This window comes from Accipiter gentilis, chromosome 15 (genome assembly GCF_929443795.1).
Source record: "Accipiter gentilis chromosome 15, bAccGen1.1, whole genome shotgun sequence".
In the NCBI taxonomy this organism is placed as follows: Eukaryota; Metazoa; Chordata; class Aves; order Accipitriformes; family Accipitridae; genus Astur; species Astur gentilis.
This window is the reverse complement of record NC_064894.1, coordinates 25,124,212-25,148,950: the sequence shown is the minus strand read 5'-3', so window position 1 is coordinate 25,148,950 and position 24,739 is coordinate 25,124,212. Positions and strand designations below refer to the sequence as shown.

At 36.4% G+C, this 24,739-nt stretch overlaps 1 protein-coding gene across 1 annotated transcript in view; it reads left to right on the top strand.

Annotated features, from left to right (window-relative positions):
* Positions 1-20,495, top strand: part of SLC16A10 (solute carrier family 16 member 10) — a 75,148-nt gene extending 54,653 nt beyond the window's left edge. Inside the window, exons 4-6 of the mRNA XM_049817880.1 lie at positions 14,578-14,721; positions 17,259-17,487; positions 18,677-20,495. Of these exons, the coding sequence (XP_049673837.1) occupies positions 14,578-14,721; positions 17,259-17,487; positions 18,677-18,912 (609 nt within the window). The 3' untranslated portion in view covers positions 18,913-20,495. The remainder of the gene's footprint in view (positions 1-14,577; positions 14,722-17,258; positions 17,488-18,676) is intronic.
* The last annotated feature ends 4,244 nt before the right edge of the window (positions 20,496-24,739 follow it).

The following is a 24,739-nucleotide window of genomic DNA, read 5'->3' as shown; positions in this document are numbered from 1 at the left end:
AGACCACTTGGCCATTTTGAGCATTTGAGTCTGCATTACCAAGCATACCTAGTCGTCTTGGACTCTTTCATCTAGATAATCCTTCCAGTTCATTTCCTAGTCATTACCTCCCGTGGTCTTTGAGCTGTCCTTCCAAGAATATCTTTTTCCCAGAAAACTTCCTATTGTAATAGGAAACTACTCACTTTCATCTTCAGAAAAGAATAGGTTTAGGGAAACCTGTTCACCTGCGAACTGAAGTTAGATGTAATTGAGAGACTGGTTGTTATATCTTAATTTTCAGAATTGAGCATTTCTATTACATTACCACATGTGTGAAGTTCCTTAGCTTGTGTTAGGTCAAAACTATTAACAATACCAGGGCCCTTGTCATTTGAATTATTGAGAGCTTTGAGGATTTTAACCCCAGTCTTTGAGGTAGCTGCCTAATACAGACAGATCTTCTCTACAGAAAATAGTGGTGAAATATTTAGAGACCTGATGAAAGAGCTCAATAGGTTTTTTTTAGACCCTTGGCAGTCAAAACTTTTCCCTTGGAGTAATGAAGGTTATGATGGCATCTTTGGTTTCCACATTTGCAAGGGTGTACCTCTCTTGCAGTAAGCTCTGGAACCTGTTCAGGCTTGCAGATCAAAACATAACAGTTGAAAATGTACATTGTGTTACATGCCAGGCTATATCTGTGATCACATATGAGCTGTTGAAGGTTGGCACAGGCAGGTATTTTTTTATATATATGCTTCTGCCTTCTTGAAATTCTAAAAGAGTTTAAGTGTCTGTGGGAGACCTTTGACATCCAGGGCAACTAGTTCACTGGGGGAAGCTCACTGGTTTTAGTTACATATACAGTGCCCTCAAAATGTAAACTGTCTTTTCAGAACTCATGAGTCTGATCTCTAGACAATCTTTGGGCTTAAAGGTAGCTATGGGCAATACTGTAATTGCATCCTCTGTTATCAGAGAGAAAGGTCATGGTCCTGCTGTATAGGGAAGCTTTAAAGCAATGTATTTCAGATATAGGTAATCAGGACAGATGATGGGCACTTAAAGGCCCATCATTTGGACAATCTGCTTCTCAGGTGGAAGCTAAATTGTGTTCAAAATCTTCACCATCCTAACAAGACACAGTTTTATTCCTGGGAGGGGCATGGAGATGTTGGAATATCTGTAAAGTCTTTGTTAGTCATAAGGACTCTTTAATGCATGTAAACAAACCCATTTTCTGGGCACAAAATCAGACAGCTCAGATAAATATTAGTCTGTCCTCCTGTGGCTTAGTCTGTCTCCAGATCTTCTGTGTTTTGTGACTTTGAAGTTGCTGGGTCTAGTGCAGTGCCCACATAGTTGGTTCTCAGACAAAAAGTTAGTGCTGTCTACTGGTCTATACTTCCTATCTTTTGCTGGAACATTCATTTTGTGCCTGTTGTTTGTGGGGGTTTTGGGGAGGATTTGTTTGTTTTCTTGTTTGCTGTGGTTTTTTTCCTTTAGAAACAACATAATGAATAGGAGGACTTGCTGATATGGATTATAGATGATGCAGATCTTTGTTGCCAGATTTGAATTCCCCCTCCTTTCCCCTCTGTAGTGTAAGATCCTTGCCTGTCATGATTTAACTACTCTACAGCTGTTTTATGACCTTTGACTGCCTTCTTAAATTGAACCAGGATAATTTGTCCTTCAGTCTGTTCTTTACCAGCCAGCTATTTTGACTTGTCTGTACCCATTTTTCACTCTGTATCAGTGATATGCCTTGTTTTTGTTAATAAGAGATCAGATTCTGCTGTGCAAATTCAATGTTTGAACCTTTACCCTCTAGAACTTGTGCCAATAAAAACTGTCTTCCTGTGCAATCAACTTGGAGAAATGAAGAGCCAAGCTCTCATGAGATCCTTTGTAGCCACAGTTTTTCTAGGAACTTACCTGAAATTCTTGCTCTGTACTTTGAAAACTATTCACTTCCCTATGTTCAGTTTCTGAAAGACCTTATTTATTCAGGATGAAATAGTCTCTCTATTCTGCCCATTCAGAAAAATAGCCCTTTTCCACTTTTAAACTGCACCCTCCTGAAGAAAAACCTTTGGGTCATTAAGAAGAATTATACTGGAAAATATGAAGGGTATAGAAGCCACCCAAATTCTCCAAGGAGATCTGAGCTGCCATATCAGGACAAGCTATAGGACAGTCAGGTTGAATCTCACTGCAATAGTTGATGTTCTGCCCAACAAGACCCTAGTCATCTTCTGTAACATTGCTTACAAATGTTTTTGTAACTCTTCAAGCCTCTTTTGCTGATGTGTTCACTAATATTGTCAGGTGTGACATCTCTAGATTAGACTCCTCATTTGAGAAACCACTGTTTCAGTTGCTGTCCTTGTAACCATGGTCATCTCTGCATAGACAGTAGTAGTTCCTTTGTGTTCTCTTCAGTGGGACAGGTACCTGCTCAAGGAGCCATAGCAGAGAAGAATTGCATACCTTACCTTACAATAAGTGAAGCTCTTCAAGTTGTGCATTTTGTGCGTACAGTCCTAATCCTGCACCCCTCTCTTCCCTTTAAGTCCTATGCCCCATGATTCCACAGTGGAGACAAATAGAAGCACAGATATAAATGCTGCATTCAGACATCAAGGACAAAGTATGAGGAAAAGTATGACATATACTGTATGGACTCTAGTAACCAAAAATATCAACTTAAATACATAAAACACATGCATATCCACAGTAAAGTGCATATACATAGTGCATCTTGAAGAAATTCAGCTCTTATAAGGTAAGTACTGTCTCTTGTTTTGTGAGTCACTTGTATTATGTCATAAACTTGCTACTTTTAAAACTTTGTGTAAAAAAATGTTTAATATCTAATTGGTATGTCTACATTTTTTTACTCAAACTGGAAAAAAAAAATCAGTCTCTATCACTACATTCACTTGCTTTTGTGGGCTGTTGCTCAAGAAACCTGTTCATTTCTTCAGATCTCCTACATCAGTCGTTTATCTGAAGTCTACTACATCTTTTATTTCCCAGAATCTGCTGTTAGTCTGTTTTGTAATGATGGGATAGTATCTTTTAAATTATGTCCAGTACCAACAGATAACTGTGCGTCAAACAGGTATTTCTCTCTACTGTAGATAATCTAAAAAAAGTTAAAAATGGAGGTATAGCTGTCAATTTTAGCGCTATTACCTTTCTTATCCACTTAATCTACTGTATTTCTGTTTCCAATGGAAGACTAACAAGGCACTGGTTTTGTAAAGGTCCAATGTAATTATTAAGAAGATATCTCCGAGACCCCAAATTTTCAGTGGCTTCCTATGCTTTACTTGCTTTTCTAATCTTTGAATTTATCTCCCTTCAGATCTCAACATCTGCTGCAGTTTGATTGCCCAGGTTAGTGAAATTTTCCCCCTCTATCCACTTCTGTAATGATCCTGTGCACCTGTTTCTTTCCCAGTATTTCTCAATGTTGATCTGGCAGTATTTATTCTTGGCTAGGTTGCCCACTTTTGACATTGGGGGTGGCGGTGGGAAAAGAAATAAATTATTTCCTACGTTGTAATTGTTATGAAGGCATATTTAGACTGTTTTCCAAATAAGTACTGGAGGAGAATAAAAATCATAAGTACAGAAAGAATAGAAACTGAAAAGAATAAAACAAATGTTTTCTCTTTTTTTAGAAGTGAAAGTAAATGAAAGTCTGCAAAAAAAATACCTTAGGTAGCAGGTATACTCGGGTACCAACAATAAAATGATGTTGAAGGATAAGAGCAAAGCAGTCTTCCTCAGGTCTGTCCAATACTAGCAGATTGAAAAATTTGAGTTACGTTATGATTTCCTTTTGTATCAGTCTGTAACAGCATGCTAGTTAATGTACTTTTGCATAATACAAACTATTCCAATAGCAAACAGAACATATAGTTTGAAGTCAGATTAAATTGTAAAGTGTGGTCTCTCTTTTTTTTTTTTTAATACTATTTTAATGGTAAACTCAGCATCCTGTCTTTGGATGCTTGAAGCACCTTGACCTGAACTAAACTCTTCAAGCTCCACAAGTGCCCAGAAGGCTGAGATCACAGTTGATGTTTTTTTGTGCTATCCTCATACAGAGTAAAGAAAACTAGTAAGCAAAATTAAGTGAAGAACCCTCCTTCACTAATATACAGACCATTTTTTTTCTGCTTGAAGAAAAGCTGCATAGAAATCTTCTTTGCTTTTTAAATTCTGTTCAGACTTTTGAATTTCTCTCCATGTATTTTGAATTTTCCTTTGAGGAAATCCTGAAGCCTAGTTCTTTCCATTTGATTGCCAGTAATTGTCAAACTGTGAGCTATTTTTCAGGTTCTTTTCTGATGGAGTTAAAATTTGTTATTACGACTGAGCAAAATATTTTCTAGGAAAAGGGAGATGTGGTTTTGGATTGCTCTGGGCAGGAAAGAAAACGGAACATAAATACCTGTACCCTGAGTAAGGGCTATATCTCTGCATGAGGAGGGGAGACTATAATTATCATCTCTTTCTTGTGTTTTAAATGAAAATATGACTACTTGATTCAATTTCTCTGGACCCTGATCTGGTAGATACTTGGCAGTATCTTTGGGACTTCCATCTAGCATTCATACTCTTGTGAGAGCTTTATTCTGTGTGTCCCAGTAGAATGAGACAGGCATTTTGCTAAGCTCTGTGAAAGTTGAGGTGATTGTGACCATGTCCACAAGTAGATCTCTAATATTGAAGTGTTATGGATGGCCTCAGAATTTTGTGGCAGCTGAATAAAATTGAGAATCTATGTTTTGATTTTACTCACCTAAGTCCTATAGTTTAGGGAGTCTAGTCCTGAGAGACTTGATAAAAGTAGCACAAATTCTGTTGTGGAGTAAGGAAGTCAACCTCTCAGAAGGTGACAGCATTGTAACATGTAGGTAGATGAGTGAATCCCTATTTTATTGATCAGCTAACTCAAGTTAGTTGCTTATTGTGTTGTACTTCAGCATAGGTAAAAAATACAATCTTTATGCTCATAAATTTTAGAAGGGGCTACTGTAATTAGCTGCTTTCTCTTCACACAACTGAGTTGTACAATCTTGTCTGATAATCTTATTTCTAAATTCTACTGGTGAGTTGAACAATTTACTTGAGGTAAAAGCACTATTTTGTAAAATGGAAACCCATCCTTTTGTAAAAGCTTTTTGTTTCTGGCTAATTACTTTCACTGATGCAAATAAACACTTATTTTCATTCTGATCTTAGTCCATCTTCCAGTGTTTCTCTTTGTCATCTTCCTGTCTGAGTAGTTACAGAACTGAAGTTCTCCCCTGATAAGTTTTTCAGTATGGCAGATTCCAGAGACCTTGAATCAGTCTTGTAGCTGTTACTCAATCTGAGGGGTACTTGCCTCACTTGACTTGAAGACCTTTAGTTTGACTGACTAGTCCATACAGTCCAAAGAATAAGAAGCTTCTCCAGTGAGCAATTTGGAGCATCATGGTCAGGCTTCTGCATTGCCTCTCAAAGAATCTTTTTTCTCTCTCTTTTTTTTATCAGTTAAGAGGACTAGCTGTCTAAGGCAGACATCTTAAGTTCAGCAGTGAGAAGACATCCTTTTGTGACATGTAAATACTGTAGCTAACAATATTCTAATAGAAGTCTTGCTTGTTGTATTATAATGGTGTTAGCACTCCCCTTTTTCCACTTATTACTTCATTTAATTGGTTAATACACAGTTAGTCCCACTTGCCCTCCCATATAGTCAACTGGAAGCTTACTTTCAGCTTTGCTGAACTGAATTGTCAGAAGCTAAATATACGCTTTCTATAAAAATTATGAAATATTTCCTGCAATGTCTAATTTAGGCAAAAATAAGGAAGGAAATCAGATATTTAAGTGAAGTAACTAACTACTAACAGTTCTTATTTTTTAAAAAAATCACTTCTGTTAGCATATCTTTGCACTTGTTTCTGGACAAATAACATATGCTGTTATATTTATCTTCCCAGTATTCTCTTATTGTTTGTAATTTTAAGCTAGGGTAATGAAGTTTGATCTTGATTGTTTGTAAATCAAGGCCAAGGCATTATCATCACAAGGTAGAATAGTACAAAACGTGTCTTTTTTTAAAGTTGAGGAAGACTAAACTGGATGTGTAGCAGCAGACTTGTATTAAAATTTTACTTAGTGTGCTAAATAAAATTAATCCATACTATAAGCTTTTAATTTAATATTGTAAAAAGGATGAACTTGCTATATTGGGTTTCAGTTGCTTCATTTCTATTGGCTGCTTTGTGAATCTATCTTAAGTTGTGTTTACAATTAGCCAAAGTGTTTTTTTCATAAGTCCATTGCATACAGTGTTAATCATCGGAGTTTAATGAAGTATTTTCTTGTTTCTCTGGGTATTTGTACAGGATATCTTAATCCATTGTTTTGATATTACATAATTTCTTAATCATAGTATATCATATAATTTGCTCAGTTTTAATTATGTAAGTTATAACCTGATAACGTTATCACATTAGTTAAAATGCCACAATGATTTGAAAAGAATTACTTACATTACGCGTCTAAAATTTAAGTGGACATGTCAAGAAATTCCTTCCTTCAGTCATAAGGTTACTTTTAATCAAATGTGCAGCAGAGTTTTACCAAGCTAGAGCTACAAAAAAAAGTTTGCAAGTTATAACACTCAGTAAGTATCTATTTGTGACTATACTAAGACATCCATCAAATCACTTCATGAATCATAGAACGTAAGACTGGAGGTATCCCAGTACCTTATCCAATTTACCCAGTTCTTTTTGAGTACAGACTTACTTTGGTAAAGGACCTCTTTAAATATTTCTTTTTTAATCTTTTTTCATAAGTCATGCTTATCAAATTTCTGCTTATTGCCTGATCTTTCTTTTGGACTCTGTACACATAATCCACATCTTTAATGAGTAATGACCAAAATAGGACATAATTCCTCAGCTGAGGCCTTACTGGTACTGAGCAGTATGTGAAGGTCACATTGTGTCATGAATTGGTATATTCTATTACTTTTGCAATATGATGACATTATTAGAACATGCTGAAGTTCAATCTGCTAACACTCCAGTTCTCTTTCTAAAGAGCTGTTGCCAGATCATTCTTCCATTTTGTATTCATGCATCTGATTTTTATCTCATATAGTGTTTTTTGAACATTAATGTTTTTAGGGAAACTAATCATATTTATTTCACACTGTTGACTGAGATGCCAGGTTGCCCAGATCATTTTGAATTCCAGTCTTTTTCTTTACAGTGCCTGCAATACTCATAATTTGATGTAAATTGAATAAGTATAGTCTCTATTTCACTGTCCATATCATTAATGAAAATCTTAAATAGTGGTAGATTTGGGTGGGTTTTTATGGAGTCTTCTTTGGCATATTCAATTCTGCAGTGGATCACTAATTAAAAATAGCTTTTCCAAACATTTGAACATCCATCTTTACAGTTGTTCCATTTAAGTCAGGTACTCCAAACTGGCTTATGAGAATTGTTTCAGAGAATTTCAAAATGCTGGCCAAGGTCAGTATTTGTTACATCTGTCCTTCCCTCTGTTGTCAAAGTTTGCTACCCACCATGAAATAGAGAGAAATTATTTATTTTCACACAAATTCATGTTGATCCTTACTTAGCTTATGATGTTACCTGTTAGATGTTTATGAATAGTTCTGCTTTTGTTTACTTTTCTGCTGCTGTTCTGGAAATTCAAGTTAATGTGATTGACCTGTAACTCTTTAGGACTTGCTGATAGTAGCTAACTTTGGACATAGTGGCTAGTTGAGTTTTGAGTAAGATAGGCCCAGGAAACATGGCTTCAGGGTCACAAGGAACAGACAGAACTGGGACTAAGTTGTGGATTGTAGTCACAAATGGGAATAAATTTAAAAAATGCTTAAAAAGGGTAAGTTATTTAACAGTTTAACTCTCAGCCCTTGTGTGTGTAACGCTTCACTTCTTACATATCCCTGGCTTTATTCCTCATCCTTGCTCTCAGTTACTGTGAGCCTCCCCAGATACAGGTGTGCCTTATTTGTCTTGCTGCTGCTGCCCAAGGCACACCAATCCACCAGTATCCTTGTGCCCATTTCTTTATGCTGTCTGTTGTGGCTCCAGTGGGATCCAGTCTCTGTTGGCACCTCCAGCAGCTACTAGTGGAGGATAGGACCTGAAAATATCCTCAGAGATGACATGGAATGGAAGAGGGAAAGAGCAGAAGTCATGGACTGTCTTGTGCTGCAGTGTAGGGGTTGTCCGCCATGCTTCAGGCTTTTCTCAGTCCCCAGCATGCTTTCTTGCATGCTTTCTTTCCCTGAATATCTTTCAGGCTTACCAATTGGCATTCACCCTCTGAAGACCTGAGAACTAGTTTAATTGCTTTAAAAATGATTAGCATTTGTGACTTTAAGCAGAACACCTGTTTATTGGTTAAACATTGTCTTGGTTTCTCCAATGGAAGTTTTATGCTATTGGCTGCCTATTTTGATCTCTGGAATCATGCTCATCCTTCACATGCTCTTAAAGATAACAGCTCTGAGTTTTGGTTTTTTTTTTTTTAATTATTATTTAGGGCAAATTTCTTCAGGACTAGGGTTTTTTTGGGAAAACCCAAACAATTTTAGCTATGTAATTGTCAACCTGAGTGTTTCTTAATCTAATCTGAATTCTTAACCTTTTTTAATATTAAATAGTTTTAACAGTTAACCTGTTAAATGTTATGTTCAGTTTTACTTAAATTCAGATTATACTTGTTCTGAATCTTCTTGTTATATGGATTATTCTGTTTAATCTGCTTTACTTAGTTGAATAATAGAAAATTTCTGGATTGTCATGTAATAATCACCTTGTTTCTTTAATTTTTCTCCTTGTTCATTATGTAGATTAAATTGATCAGAGATAGAAAGAGGTATTATCACTGTTGTGGCAGGTATGTAAACAGGAATTATCTTGACAATGTATATATGCATATTTTTGTCATGTGAAGGCACTTAATTTCTAAAAAATGCTGCTGTAGCCATCTTAGGACAATGGCACTCCCTTAAAAATGCTTTGCATTAGGTATTAGTAATGCTATTTCATGTCCCTTAACATGAAGATAATTGTTTCAGTAGATGTTCAGGAGTCAGGAGTTGCTTGTTCATTTGCTAGGTTTTGGCTCATCAGTGAAAGTTTCTTTGATGGAGTCTGGACTAGAAATGTATTTGCATTAAATGATTTCCCTTGTGCCTAGTATCATATAGTTCTCTGGCAGCCAAGTTTCTTTCTCTGATTTTTGTAGTGTCGTGTCATGTGTGTCCACCCGTCTACCCCGGCCCCTCTTTTTTTTTTTCTTGTGAGTCCTAGAGAATAAACAGCGACTTGTCCAGAGTTAGTTTATGCTTTGTTTTTTGGCATATCCTGACACTTTCAATCTTCCATGACAGTTCACTGCAAAATTCTTTATATATCTTTATCAAGGCACCAGTTAATATTTTTCTCAGGCCTTTGAAGGAATCTGCTTTTTCAGTCAGGCATGTGGTTGACTTGTTCATTGAAGGAGGGCTGCTGTGTGATGGCACTAACAGCACAGAAAGATTGTGCATCATCAGTAAGGCTGTCCTTTTCTCAGGAGATGTGCGTGGAATAAACGTAAGCTTTTAGTTTTCTGAAATTTGGAGGATCTAGCTGTAGTCTTGAAGATGAGCACCCGTATAATTTTACTACATATACCCGCTCCAGTTGCGTCCTGTCAATTGCTAATACCCTTACTTGGACATGCACTTAGTTTATTTCTTTTTTGCCTTTTTGCACTTGCAGCTTGGAAAAAAATATATATTGAGTGATGGAATAAGGCCATCATGTCTTCTACTAATACTGAATGGGTTTTTGAAGGCCATGGTAGTAATAATCAAATCAATAGATTATGGAGGTATTGCTGTGCCTAGATTGATGGTTAAGTCTTAAGTTATACAAGTCTAGAATTATTTTGGGTGCCTGGATTTAAAATTATTGCATGGATAAGAGGGCCAATTAAGTACTGAACAAACAGTATTATTAAAACAGTTCTGGATATTACAAGTGCTAATACCTCAAGGCAGATTCCATACCATGAGCACTGTGATCAGAGATGGAATCTAATCACAGTTTTTGCCTGTAAGATTATGTTTTAGATTCATCTGACACCTCAGGCAAAGCTTCATCTTTGTTACTTACAGGCATGGCTCACCACTTTGCATTCCAAGGAATCACAGTTTTGCCTGGATTTCTATACAACTTGTACATTTCTGGAAAGCATGAAGAATGAAAAGCTTGTGTAGGCTCCTGTTTGGGAAAGAATAATCAAAACCAGAAGAACCTCCCTCAGCTTTTTCAGGAAACTGTTAGTTTGGAGCAGTTAGGAGTAGTATCTCCAATTTACAGACAGCACCAGCAGTAGTCTGTAAACGTTTCCTTTTATCCTTACACTGGTTCTGAATGAGCGTGTTGTTTAAACCTAGCCAGCAACTAAGCACCATGTAGCTGTTCACTCACTTTCCCCCCACCCAGTGGGATGGGGGAGAGAATCAGAAAAAAAGGAAGTAAAATTCCTGGGTTAAGATAAGAACAGTTTAATAGGACAAAAGAAGAAACTAACTGATAATAATAACAATAAAATGACAATAATAAAAGTATTGGAATATACGAAACAAGTGATGCACAATGCAGTTGCTCACCACTTGCTGACTGATATCCAGTTAGTTCCTGATCAGCGATCCACCTGTCCTGGCCAGCCACCCCCCCCACCCCCCAGTTTACATGCTGGGCTTGATGTCACATGATATGGAATATCCCTTTGGCCAGTTTGTCCTGGTTGTGTCCCCTCCCAACTGCTTGTGCCCCTCCAGCCTTCTTGTTGGCTGGGCATGAGAAGCTAAAAAATCCTTGACTTGTTGCTAAGTAGTGTTTAGACTAACTGAAAACATCAGTGTGTTCTCAACATTCTTCTACTAAATCCAAAACATAGCACTATACCAGCTACTAGAAAGAAAATTCACTCTAACCCAGCTGAAACCAGGACAGTGTCAGACATCAGGGCTTGAAGAAAACAGTGGGTTTTATGTGCTCAAACTTTTCTAGGTTATATATTGCTGTTGGCCATCTTTTTCAGTGAGAAAGAGATTGCATTGCATTTAGCCTACTAAAGCCTTAGTTGATGGGGAATTCCCAGAATGGAATATACACAGGATGAAAGCAGTTGACAGAATTGTTTCTTACTAGTTCATTATCACTTTGTTCAGGTTCTTTGTATTTGGAAAAAGAAACTAGAGCTACACTCAGTTTGCTCTGTCTTTGATTCGGTGCATGAATATAGTTAAAATGTGTGTGTGTTGAATGGAAGAACTTGGCAAAATTGGGATCTTGGTTGGATGGAGAGAGGTTAGCCAAGACAGTATATCTGAAAGCATTCCAGCCACTACCAAGTGGCTAATCTTTCTTCTAGTCTTATCTTAATAGTAATGAGAATTTGGACATACAGATAATACAGAGCAAGGGTATAAGATGGAATGCTGGTGCCAGGGATGCATTCAGTTATATTGTCCACTCTGTCTTGATCTGGAAAATTGGATTTTACAAAGATAACTGATTTTAAAATAGTAAAGAAGCAGTGCTAGTCTGGAAAATCTTGTACTAGTTGGCTCAGGGAAAATTACAGGCCACTTCTACATTTGGAAAAATCAGACCTGCAATTCAGCATGCACACAGCTCTGACTGAAGAGTTAGCGACATTACTGAGAACAGGCAAAACCCACAGGGAAATGCTTTCGCCTTTGATGTGTCTGTGTGCCTGGGTCCCATTTGACTGCTGTAGTTAATGCCTAAAGAGTCATACAATTACAGCCTGTATAATTCTGTGGTGACAAGAGTGTTAATGGATGAGATGCTGCCTGTGAAGGTTCATAAGTAATTGCCCATCATGGGATTTTTGAGTAGTTCTATCAGCTAAAAATCTGTGGAAATCTTGTTTGAGCTACTTCATCATAAATACATTTAACCTATAGTTACAAGAAATGTCTCTAAGTCCATAATGAGTTAGTGCTTAGAGTACTTGTATTAATCCTGAATCACTGTATTTTCAGATATTCAGTTAATAATACTGCTGTTAGTTACAGCTTACTTAGTGACTGTATCATTGAAGATTGAATATGCTGTTAAGGATCAGAGGGTCAGCTCTGGGATCAGACCAGGATGCTCAGGGCTTTGTGCACTTGGGTATGGAAAACCTCCAAGGAAGGAGACTGAAGGAGCTCTCTGGGCAGCCTGTGCCACTGCCTACTGCCCTCCTGGGGAAAAAAGTTTCTCCTTACATTTAGTTGGAAGCTCTCTTTAAGGTTATGGTACGCTTAAGAGGAGTGAAACCTAAAAAAATAAATATTAATTTAGATATTTGAAGACTGAGATGAGTAGGGGTTATTTTCCTTCTTAAGGAGTTGATTGAATCCAGTGTTTCCCCCCATTGATCTAAGAGGACAGCATTTTACCCTCAGGGTGCTGCTTTGAGAAATTCAGTTACTCAGCTGCAGACGCAGGGTTAATAGTTATCTAGATGTAGAGCTTTATCTTACCTCTTTGAAAGCCTCTGGGGAGTGGATGAATCAGGTCTGTTAATTAAACAAGGTAGAGGCTGCAGAAACATGGAACAGGTGACGAGAATGGCAGAAAACACCTTGGCTTCTCTCATGGGCTGCGATAGCAGGTGTTAACAGGCACATAAAGGTGGGTGTAGGAAAACTGTCAGCTTTTCACCTTCTCACCTTTGACAGAAAGGGAATAAATAGAACAACATATCTTTTATGTTTAAATATCGTTCCAGATGAAAAACTTCAGATTCTGTTCCCAAATGTGTCTTAAAGAAAAAAATAAACTAAAACATAGAAAAGAGCAAGCTTCTGTCTTCAATTGAAGTTAGAAGTTAATCTTTAAAAACAAACCCACTAACCCTTGTTTTTATTTCCTTTCTGACCAAATCAATTATATTGGACAAATTAATATTAGATTTAATAGACTTTGTGACATGTAAATAAAACCCAACTGATTTTTTTACTTGAGAGAATCGCCATTGCTCAGCAAATCCTTTTTACGTTCGGGTCAAAAAAGGCTCTGCTTGTGTACTAACACTCTGGCCAGGAAAGAATCTGGACTATTTTGCTCTAAAAATATTTACTAAAACTGAACTTTTCCATTTTATAGATAGGAAATCAAGGTATCTCTAGTTTGAAGTGGTATCATGTAATCAGAATTAGTAACAAAAATCGGTGTGCAGCTTTTGCCATACAGGTCTGTCAGCCTGTGGTCACCTTGTCTCTCAAATGTTTTTACTACGTCTTTACTTAAAATCAGTTTATTCTGGTTGCTTCTTCACACCTGAGTCTTTACAGTTTCTTGTTCAGAACTAGTTATAAGCACAGAGATCACAGGACTATGCAAATTAATTTTACATCTTCTAATGCCTGCTTTGGCATATTTGGTATTGTCAAGCATGTTTCAAAGTGATTGTGCAAAAAATATTTCTTACAGGTAATTTCTAGTCCTCATGTTTGATTAAGAAAACAAACACCAAAACCCACAACAACCCCCCCAAAAAACAAACAAAAAGCCACCCCAAAACCTCTAAACCCAAACCAAATGCAACCCAACAAAAACTGGTGTGGAACCAGAAAGAATATTAAAAAAAATCCAAATCCATCAAGCCAGTTGTGTGTGTATGGTTTTTTTTAGTGTTTTTTTTTTAATGTGACTTGAAAGGTTAGAATTACTGACACTGGTAGTTCATCACATTGTAGTTGATAGTCTACTGTCAGTCAGTTGCTTTAGTTCTTTAGGTTGAAGTGGCTGATAAATCATTCTTCCAGTCTGCCCTAGTCATTGCTGATGTAGCTGCACCCTCTCCTGGAAGCGCTTGCTGTTGTGTTTGGCACTGCAGGTGGTTCCTGCTCCTCTTCGTCCTTGCCTCTGGATGTCATGGATGTTGGGATGAGGCAGGCTGGAAGGCCCTTCCTACTTGCACTGTCTGGCCTCCAGCTGTCTGCCCCTCTGCTTCTTGTTCCTGCCTGGAGCTCCTTTGCAAGTTTGGTAGCATGTATCTCTGTCTTAATGCACTGAACAGTACTGTGGTGATACTCACTCAGTACCTTCAGACCTGAGAGCATGCCCCAGCCAGTGAAGCAACCCATTCTAGACAGTCCTTGTGGATTCTGCGTTGTTAAATCTATGACTAGTAAATTAGATGTGGTTGTGGAGAACACTTCTAGTTTCCCTTCAGTTTTCTTGGTATTAAATGCAGTCTTGCTGTTTTCTTTTAAGTTCCTTAATTGTGAATAAAGCAACAACACATTTCAGATTGTTTTTATTGTATTGCACTTAATACTGATAAGCCAGTGTGAAACTTATTTTAAAATGTGTAGAAGCAGAGTAAGTTAGTTGACCATTTGTAGCCATATTTGTAAGTCTGAGATTCACAGATTACTCCTACTTAAATTTTCTAAGGTTTATCTTCCTTCTGATTCTAAAGCCAGTTTATTTTCTCAACCTTCTTTTTAAACAGATGAAGCATGTAGAAGACAGATTTGGTGACAGAGTGCCAGAAGAAGTGCTTCTGCTGTGTCTGGGCATTACTTCAGGAGCTGGCAGATTGATCTTTGGCAGAGTTGCAGATTATATTCCTGGTGCAAAAAAAGTTTATTTACAGGTATGTCTGCACACTGTTCTGAAGGAATATACAAACAGTATTCTGAAGGCTCTAGTTGCAGGTGCTCTTTTTTTCCTCTTTTTAATGCTGACGAATCATGTCTACTACTTGCTGGCTGTTTTCAGCTGGTAAAGAAAGAAATTATTAATCATTAGTATGTGAGTGAGAGAACCTTTGGGGATTCTCTAGATTCTGCTTTCCCTGTTTTATCCCATGATTTCATAATGGTTGCAAAAATATTACTTTATTTCCCTATGTTCATCTGTTAAGGATTTTGAATATCTTTTTATCTTTGATAGGTGATAATTTGGTGTTAAGTATGTTCTGTGCATAGTGCACAAGGGTAAAGCTATGGGAATATGAGGTGCTTAGTTGAGATATTGCTGAATGGAGGGGGTTACTTGGAGAAAGAGTCACAGCTTCCAGAAATGCTGAAGCTTGGGGATGAAGGAGGGTATACACTTTTTTCCCCTCTGCGCTTATAAACAATATTTTTTTGAGAAAGTAGCAGTGTTAGTGTAGGTTTTTGGAAAAGCTTTAGTTAGTAACTTGGATGTTATCAACCGCTGGGTGTTCCTGTTTTGTTGTTTTAAAATGAATAACAGGGGAGACATCTAATGGCTATTATCTGTACTACATTATTGAAAACAAAAATTCTTAGCAAAGAACCACCTTGCTGAAGATGGAGTATTTGCTGCCATAATTAGATAAAATTAGATCCCCTGATGATAGAGACTGGGACTGTATCTCATTCATTTGCATTGATTTAATACCTATTGTTACACTTTCAGGAAATGTCAAGATAAAAAATAAAAAGGCAGCATTGAGATGTTACATGAATTCCAAAGTGCAAATACCAAACTTGCAATAAAGCTATGAGCTTTTTAATTCTTTTTCTTGAGTAACTAGAACTGAGAACTATGGACTTTTGTTTAGGGCATGAACTAGGTGCTTCTGAGTACTGTTGGTTTCACCTAGTTTTAAGCAGGAAAAACATGTTAACTTTTGCTAAGTCATGCCCCAGCACCTTCAGCTCTCCTGTTTCAAATCAGCATTTTTGAGGGAAAGTGGATGTTCACCTCAAGTATTATTCTGCCTTGACCAACAGTTCATACTATCATCCTATCTCATGCAAAAACTACTTAAGAATTAATTTTGACTAATGCAAATGAAACCTTTTTTGTCTTGGAACTTTACTGTCTTATACTTGAACAACTTACAAGAGTTCTACCCAGCAAGTTCAGCCTTCATCTTCTGATTCTGCATTCTTTGTTAGGGACCTGCTTTGCTGGATTTTGCTTTATAAATTCTGTCTTTAGTAACAGCATGATACGTTCTGTCTCTTCTGGATACAAAGTTTAGCCATTCTGGTTTTAGTGCTGCTTTTACCTTAATGTGATAAAACAAAGAATCTGGTCAACAATATCTTGTTTAGAGTTTGTCTACAGACAACCACATTACTACTTAGATATAAGCTCATCTCAAATAATATTTGTATTTTCTGTATCAGAATACACAGAACTGAGAATTTCTTTACCTCTGTCCTTGAGTTCCTATAAGAAGCCTAGTTCTTCAGTGTTTCTATTTCTGTACCATGCTTCAGATGCTTCACAACAGTTTTTCTTCAGTACGCCAAATGAAGTACCTTACCTAAAAAAATTGTTATGCTGTCTTGAAAGTTAAGTTTCATCTAGCTGTCTGCTTAAAGACTTTTCCTAATAAAGTAATTTATTTAGTGTCACTTATGTTAAAAAATTGTGATGTCTAGTAGTTTTTAAGTGACCTTGTTTTTCTTTAATGGTCTACAAATGACCAATGCATAATGTTTGGAAAATGTGTTTGTGCAGTTAGGTGGGAAATTGGTTTCCTATGCCAACATGTGAATGGTGCATTTTCTTTTTAATTCTGCTTCATTTTGCTGAAAGGCAGTTTTATTCCTTTAATTTACAACAAACAAATAATAATCTTAGATTAAATTATAATACAAAGTCTTTGTAAGTATGCATGGCTACAGGAATACAGCAAGATAACTTCATATGGAAAAATTGAAATGAGACTTTAAAATACTACCTCTGTGGAATATAAACACCCAGAAGTAGTTACTCACAATACTGATATTTTTACTTAAATTACAACAGTGAGGAGTCTAATTATAGTGATTTAGCTATATTAAACTTTTGCTATTTTTGTGGCTTTCATAAGTGAAAAGAGCAGAGTAACTTTTCAAAACATGTTGGTGCATGAGAAATGGCCTTACATAATTAGTGCAGGATAGTCGATTACAAGTGCATTTTGAAAACTTGTGAAATGGGTAGTGGAATTTCTTTGATTGCACGTCATGATAGTTACATTTGTTTCTTTTATCTTGGTATGTAACCTCAGATGGTAGTAATCCACGGAGACTGCTTATATTTATTTTAAAGTAAATACAGGTAGACAGTTTAATTCACTACAAATGCAAGAAAGCTCATCTGTTCCCTTAATCTTTGCTGATTTGATGCAACATGCTTTTATATTTTTTCCTTGGTCATGTTTAGGTGGTCTCATTCTTCTGTATTGGCCTGATGTCTATGATGATTCCACTGTGCAACGTCTTTGGAGGTCTCATTGCTGTCTGTGTCTTCATGGGCCTGTTTGATGGGTGCTTCATTTGCATTATGGCTCCTATTGCCTTTGAGCTTGTTGGGGCTCAGGATGTCTCCCAGGCCATAGGATTTCTATTAGGATTCATGTCAATACCGATGACAGTTGGTCCACCCATTGCAGGTAAGTATAGATATGGTCTGTAGCAGTGAGTATGTTTCTATGGTTGCATGGCTTTTTGGCCATATTTTCCATTCCTACATCATATGCAGTGCACTTACTTGGAATTTTCTCGGTACTGACTCCAGAATATATGGTGAATTTAACTGCTGCTCGTGGGTTGTTAATTTACTGTACTCTTTAACGTTTGCTTCAGCCTTTTTTTAAGCTGTGCAGATGTAAAAACATTCCTGGAAAGATAGAATTCCAGTTGGATTGAGGACCTGACATTTTCCATACTGTTGAGGTGACAGCCTTTATGTTGATTTTGTTACAGAAGGACTCCACATTAGAATCTGAAAATTAATTGGACTCAAATTTGCTCATGCAAAAACAATTGTGAGGATAAAAGCTCCAGTTACTTTAATTGCTTCTTATAAGTAGGAACACTGGCTTTTTTCATTTTCTGGTGGGATACTGACCAAGTACAGGTTTTGAAGATGAAAACTGGAAGTTATTTGGGAGGTGGAAATAGCTTAAGCTATAATTCTTACCACTGATGGTTTTCAATCATAATTTACCCTAAGGTCTTGTGAGTGCTACTGAAAGATACTTAGTAAGATGTAACTGAACTATGCAGCATTATAAAGAACAACATTTTAAAGCTAGAACAGCATAGACTAAATGCTTCCTGATCTGGATACGTTATCACAGCTATTAATACTTAAATAGAATTTGATTAATGGGAGGATTTTTTGAGAGAGCAATTAGTGAATTGCTGGAAAACATACTTTTTAATAAGAGGCTACCAGGAATGCAATATATGCAGTATATCTAGAATAAGATTGAGGCACCTTGATCAAAGGCAAGCGTTACCAAAAGAGGGAGAATTTCTCCAACTCATTGCAAGATTCAAGTGCTAGAGAAGCTAAAATAAGCAACTTTCAAATAGGAAATATGGTATGTGTTTTAAATGATGGGTGGTAACTAAGCAGTCGAGTGGTGACTTACCGAGTTCTTTGTTGCTTGAAGTCTTTAAATCAACTCTGGAATACCTTTCTACCTACATATACCTATGTTTGGCCATCGGGTAGTCAGATCAGTGGTTATCATCTGTGCTAGCTCTCAAGTTTCTGAATCCAGAGAAAAGACATGTCTTTTGTAGACTCTCAAGGCCCCATTATTTATCTGTGGTAACTTTCTGTTTTTCCAGGTTTGCTGCATGATCACCTTGGCACCTATGATATAGCATTCTACCTGGCTGGGGTCCCTCCCCTGATTGGCGGGGCTGTATTATGTTTGATCCCCTGGGTCCATGAACGGCAGAAATTAAAAGAAAGAGCAAAACCTGCTGATGGAGAAACTACTGAGAAAATGCTGGAAAACGAAACCACTTTTATGTCGGACACTACAGAAAAGCCAGTCAAAGAAATGGAATCTGGTTTTTGATGCTTTCTTTTCCTGTTCCAGCCTGACGTTCTTCTACCGAAGCTAGATTTGTACTTTTTGGACTATAAGATACTAAAGAAGTCTTGAACTATTGCTCAAATTGCAAAACTGCTATAAGAATCTTTTATACCGTTGAACTTTTTTTGAGGAGTCACTGAGTTTGATTTCAAACCACATTTTCAAGGTATTTGAAGTTTTGTAGCATTAGTGTGTACGTGTGTAGTGATTCTGTGTGTGAAGAGAATATTTTTTTAACGCATCAGAACCTGTTTCTGGAAGTGGTGAAAGCTGTTTTTGGTTCACTGACCCAGGATTCTTCAATAGCTTTTATGGTCCTTTCAATGCAGGCTCACCGTGGGTGTTTATACTCGAAAATGTAGTAGCTCTTATGACTGATTTCTTTTGAAGTGTCTCATGCTGTTTTACAGTCTTACAATTCTATATCATGAACATGAATATGCATCTTTTTGGTTGCTTTAACTCTTGCTGAAATAATTGTGTGTTAGAAAGCTAAATTATTAAACATCTGTTTAATTTTCTCTAAATACCCCAGTCAGCTCAGTTTGCTTAAAACACTCACCTGTTTTTGCATTCACCTTTTCACAGCAGCCCAAACAAAGAACATTAAGGATGAAATTTTTGATGGGCACAGGTTTTGAATATGTGCAAACTAAGCTCCAAGTACAAACACATTCAGAATTAAAGCTGCTGAATGATAGATTTTTTTATTTGTTGAAGGCAATACTATTAATGTATATGTGTACATTTTTTTCAGCTAATCCTTGGAATGGCTGGTAGTTTTGAAATTGTACTGACAGCAATACTTTGCAGCAGTGTTGTGAATTAGACTAAATTTCAAATTATTCTGTTGTACTTGTTAGGTTCTTTTTTTAGTCTTAAAACCAAGACAGCTTTAAAGGATACACTCTAAGTGCAATAAGTTGTTTTTTTTTAATGTGGAAATATATACAAGCTATTAAAATGACATTCAGTGATTGAAGATTTTTTTGCACTAAGTGAACATGTAGGTTTATTATAGGTCTTTATAGCTGTGTTCAATTGTGTGTAGGATATAGCTCCATATTTTATTCAAATATAAAGAAATGTCTTTATGTCCTATTTCTTGCTTAACATACTAAACATATGACCCTATTACTTATGTATTCTTAGGTGTTATGCACTGTTTGTCAAGCAGGTATTTCTGAAAACCTCTTTCTCTGAAAAATATTTGAAAGCATAATACTTTGAGATGAAAACACTGCTTTTCAGTTTATCATAAAACACTTTCAAGTACATTGTTCATTTGTGGATATGGATCGGCAATGCAGTGGAATACTTAATCATTATTTCAGGTCTACTCAATAACAATAATTTTTGTTTTCTTTCTTGGAAGTGTCATAGCAAAGAGTAAACTAAATGTGATCTGAAGACAAAATGCACATTTAAGTGCATTTTCTTAATTAGTAACAATACCTGTTCTTTACATAAGCCACGGAGGCATACTGTTTTAAAATCATAACTTTTATTTTCTTTTCTATTTTTATTATTTTTTCCCAGAGTTGTAGTAAAGTGCTCAGAAAGCCCATGTATGTTTGTGATATAAAACATTATATTAGCAATACTATTGCATAGAATGTTTATATCTATCAACTTATAAAAGTTCTTTAAAAATAATCATGCAAAGCATGCTAATTATTGGAGACCAAAGCTCATACCTTTTTCATATTGCAGAATTTCAATCCCTGCTTTATGTGAGTGAGTTTTAAAAGAATTGAATCTTAAAATGGTAGAGGTGCATGGGAGGGACTCGGAGGTGGGAAAAATACCCCAAACCAATCTGTAAAACAGAGGTCTCTTTAGGTTCACTGGGACTTGTGCTTCTGCACCTCGTAAGTACTTCTAAAACTTTGATTGAAATATTCATAGTATTGTTAATAGACTACAAAGTGCTGCCTTCACTACAAAAACGATGTTAACAGCCTATGCTGCTGTTGTCTGAAGTATTTCTGTAGAACATGTTACCCAGTATTATTGTCTATTTGGGCAATGCAAAAGGTGTTGAGTAAGTGTAATAAAAGCCTCTTGTTTCCTATGGCTTTGTTATGAAAAGTTAGTATTCATCACAGAACTTACATTTCATGTGTTCTAGTGTTGAGTTTTCAACCGAAACCAAGGCTGCTTTTTAGCACTGATGCAATTTGAAATCATTGTGACCAGGTATCTTGATGTAATTGTGGCATCTTCCTGATTTGCTGCTCTGTATCCATATAAATTATCTGGGAGACAATATAAAGTAATTGTTGTTAAGTTTTAGAAATAATACAGAAATAGTATGGATTAATTATTGCCATACCCTTTAAAAACATACCTGTACATCAAAATCCAAACTCTCATATTTGAGTGAGTAAAAATGTAGATTATGCTCACAAATACGAAGGACGCATTAAAAAAACCAAACAAACAAAACCCAAAAAAAACCCAAAACACACAAAAAACCCCACCCAAAACAAAAACCAAATGCAGAGACCTTAGAAAGAGGGTATGATGAGTGAAAAATTGTTCAGGAGAGATTACTATATTAAAACCAGCCAGTGAATGGGATATCAAAGAGGGAAACAGAGTTTAGGGGTAAGAAAGCTATGTTGGTGTGATGATGTTGGAATAATGAATCTCTTTCTGAAGCCTGTGCTTGTTTAAAAACAATGCTAAAATTGGAAAGGCTTCAGAAAAAAAAGACTTTTCAGGAAAGGTAAAAAAAGTAAATTAATGCATGAGAATTCTGTTAGCATCTTTACTGTTAGCTTGTATCTATGGGGAAAATGTCCAATAGAAAATGTTCTTTATTGGACATAAGCATAAGAAGATTGTGTTCTAAAGCTAGGTAAGATGTAGGTTAAATGGAAGTGAAGTTCAGATTGTTCGCGGTGAGGCTAACCATTGAGAAGCTTACTTAGAGATATAGTGGATTCTGTATGCCCTGAGGTTTTAAAAATAAGCTTAGCTGTCTCCCTTTAAAAAAAAAACAAAGCAAAACCCAACCGAACCCCAAACACAAAAAACCCAACACAAATAGCAACTATTTAGTACATTTATGAAAAAAATGATTGAATAATGTAGAAACAGTTGTTACCCTGAAAACTAGGAGAGAAAAGCACTGAATAGTCAATTTTTATTTTGACTGAGTAAATGTAAATACATTTTTGTAACAATTTAATTTTTGTTATGAAAACCTGTTCATGGGAAACCTGCTGAACTCATGTTTTGATGACATAATTCATGCCAGATTTAATATTGTTGGGGATAGATTCTAAAATTAAAATACTAGCTTAGTTCAAGAAAACCCTTAAATCATTCAGATTTATCCCTTTCTTTAGAACAGTTCATAGAGTACTTCTCATAGACATTGTTCTCCCATCCTATAAACGGAGTAATTGTCTTTTTTCTGTTAAATGTTCTCAGTGTGAGCTTCAGAAGAAATTGGGTAGAAAGTTCACTTAAAATGGCAGTGTGAAATTTCCAGTCCTACTTTATGCTGTAATTGAATACACCAGATCTTGAAAACCAAGATGAATTTTGAGCAAGGGGCTGTTTTTGTGTGTGGCTGACACTTACCTCTTTTCAGTAGGTATGAGATCCTTGTAAATCTTAATACAGCTGTTCAGCAAAGAGTCTTAAATAATGAAAACCCTTCAGGTTCTTATTTACATCTAAGCTATGCAACAATATACAATGTATAATTAATAAAAAAAGTATTGTTGAATTTATTCTGGCTACATGTTAGAAGACCTGTACAAGTCTCAAACCAAGACTTCAAATTAACATACTCTTTGTTAGAATTTCTTTCATCCAGATCTTTGTTCAGCATTAACATTTAATTTTTTTCCTGAGTTTTTATTTTCAGCGACCATTAATGGACCTTCCTAAATTGTTCACTGAACTCAAAGATGATGTAGCCATTCTGTGGCCATCCTTCAGGGTATATTCAGGATCAGATGAGGTAGACAACTGACATTTTTCTCCTTTGGCTCTTCATGCACAGTGCTGACATGGGCCAGTGCCCTGCTTCGCTGCTTGCTGCATGGGAGCCCACGTAGTGGGGCTCAGCCGTCCTCTCTGAGCAGGGAGCAGAGGTGCTGCCTTGCTTGGCGCCCGGGTTCCCCTCTGGGGAGCTGGAAGTGTTATGGAAGCTGACTTCCAGGCATCTTCACTCTCCTGTCGGAAGTGACCCTCTGATATGAAGAGCATGTGTATGTATGTGTATATAAATACAATGCGTTTTGACCAGGGCATACACAAACATTCTGCATTTAACTACAGGAGCTGTAGCACTGGAATGTGGGAGACAGCTGAGGAAAAAGTAATTGTTTTCATTTGTGTGTTTCACTGTTGACAAGCACAGCACCGTTACAGTACCAGACAGCCAGTGAATTTCTAGTTGTGTAAACTTCTGTCATACTTCCAGTATGCCTTTTAGTCTTACATATGTATATTGTGTTGACATTTTTAATGTTTCAGAACTGCATATGCTAAGATTAGAGTGATTTTATACTAAAATGTGTGCTAATATTGATAACACTGACATGTTTAAGTATCTTTATAGACATCATCTTTTGTATGTTGTTTTTGATATTAAAGGATATACATTTTGCTAGCCTTAACTCCCATTCTTTAAAGTTCTGCGTTGTTAGAAGGGTAAGAAATGAATGTCTAATGTTTTTCGTGGTGCTGAAGTAACTGTGATCAGTCGCAAATTATTCAGAATAAAGATGGTAGTTCTGAAGTGCCCCATTTGTTACTGCATGCATAATTTTTAGTCTTGTTCTCCTATAAAACTTGTTATTTTTTAAAAGTGATTTTATGTTGTATTCTGGTAATTATTGAATCTTATGTGCAGACTTATACAAAAGTCTTTACAGTTTTTATTACCATGGTGCTCTGATTGGAATGTCCCCATTACATTTGCCCCCAAATTAATATATGGTCCAACCAGTTCCTTCTGATTGCACTGATGATCCATTTTAAGACCAATGGTTTACAAACTTAAACTACTGAGTTCCAGAGTTACATGCTTCTGTGAATTTTATCTACTCTATTTTCCATTCTGGCATTTAATATCAAACAGAACAATTGCATTCACAAAAGGCAGAAGTAAAACTGAGGGAGGGAGGGAAACTGTAGTATAATTGACTGAGTGGTGTTTTTAAAGAATTTTGTGGGTGGTCTTGTTTGGTGTTTTATTTGGTGTCCCCCCCCCCCGTCCCCCCCCTCCCCGAACTGCCAGTATAACTCAGTGGACCTTTGATCATTTACTGGCCTACTACCAATTTCACCTTGACTTACCTTGGCAGTATGAAATGTTTCCTCAGTGATAGCTTCAGTAAATCACAGGAGTTCATTCACCTTTCCTTTGTAGTAGGGCAAAATATTTCATTTTCTTTAACAAACATATCTGATGATAAGGGGGAAATACTCCCATTCCACCTGGGGTTATTCTCTAGACTGCTTGTATTTCAAATTAAAATTTGAAAAAGATGCCCGAAACCTTGATGAGAGCTTGAGTGCTGTTGCCATTTGTACATGCTTAAGGTACAAAACCTCTTTGTAAGTATGTAAAACAAAAATGAGAAGATGGCTATGGAATGTTTCAAATAATTTTTGTACCTTTTTCAGGAAGCTATTTTTATACCAGCATTTATCATGAGAGCTAATTAACAAGGCAAAATACTAACACCTGGAAATGCAGTTTAACTTGTATATTATTTTCAGAAAAGAAATAGTGTTATTTTTATACTTGAAGTTATTTTATTTGGAATACTTTCTGCCGATC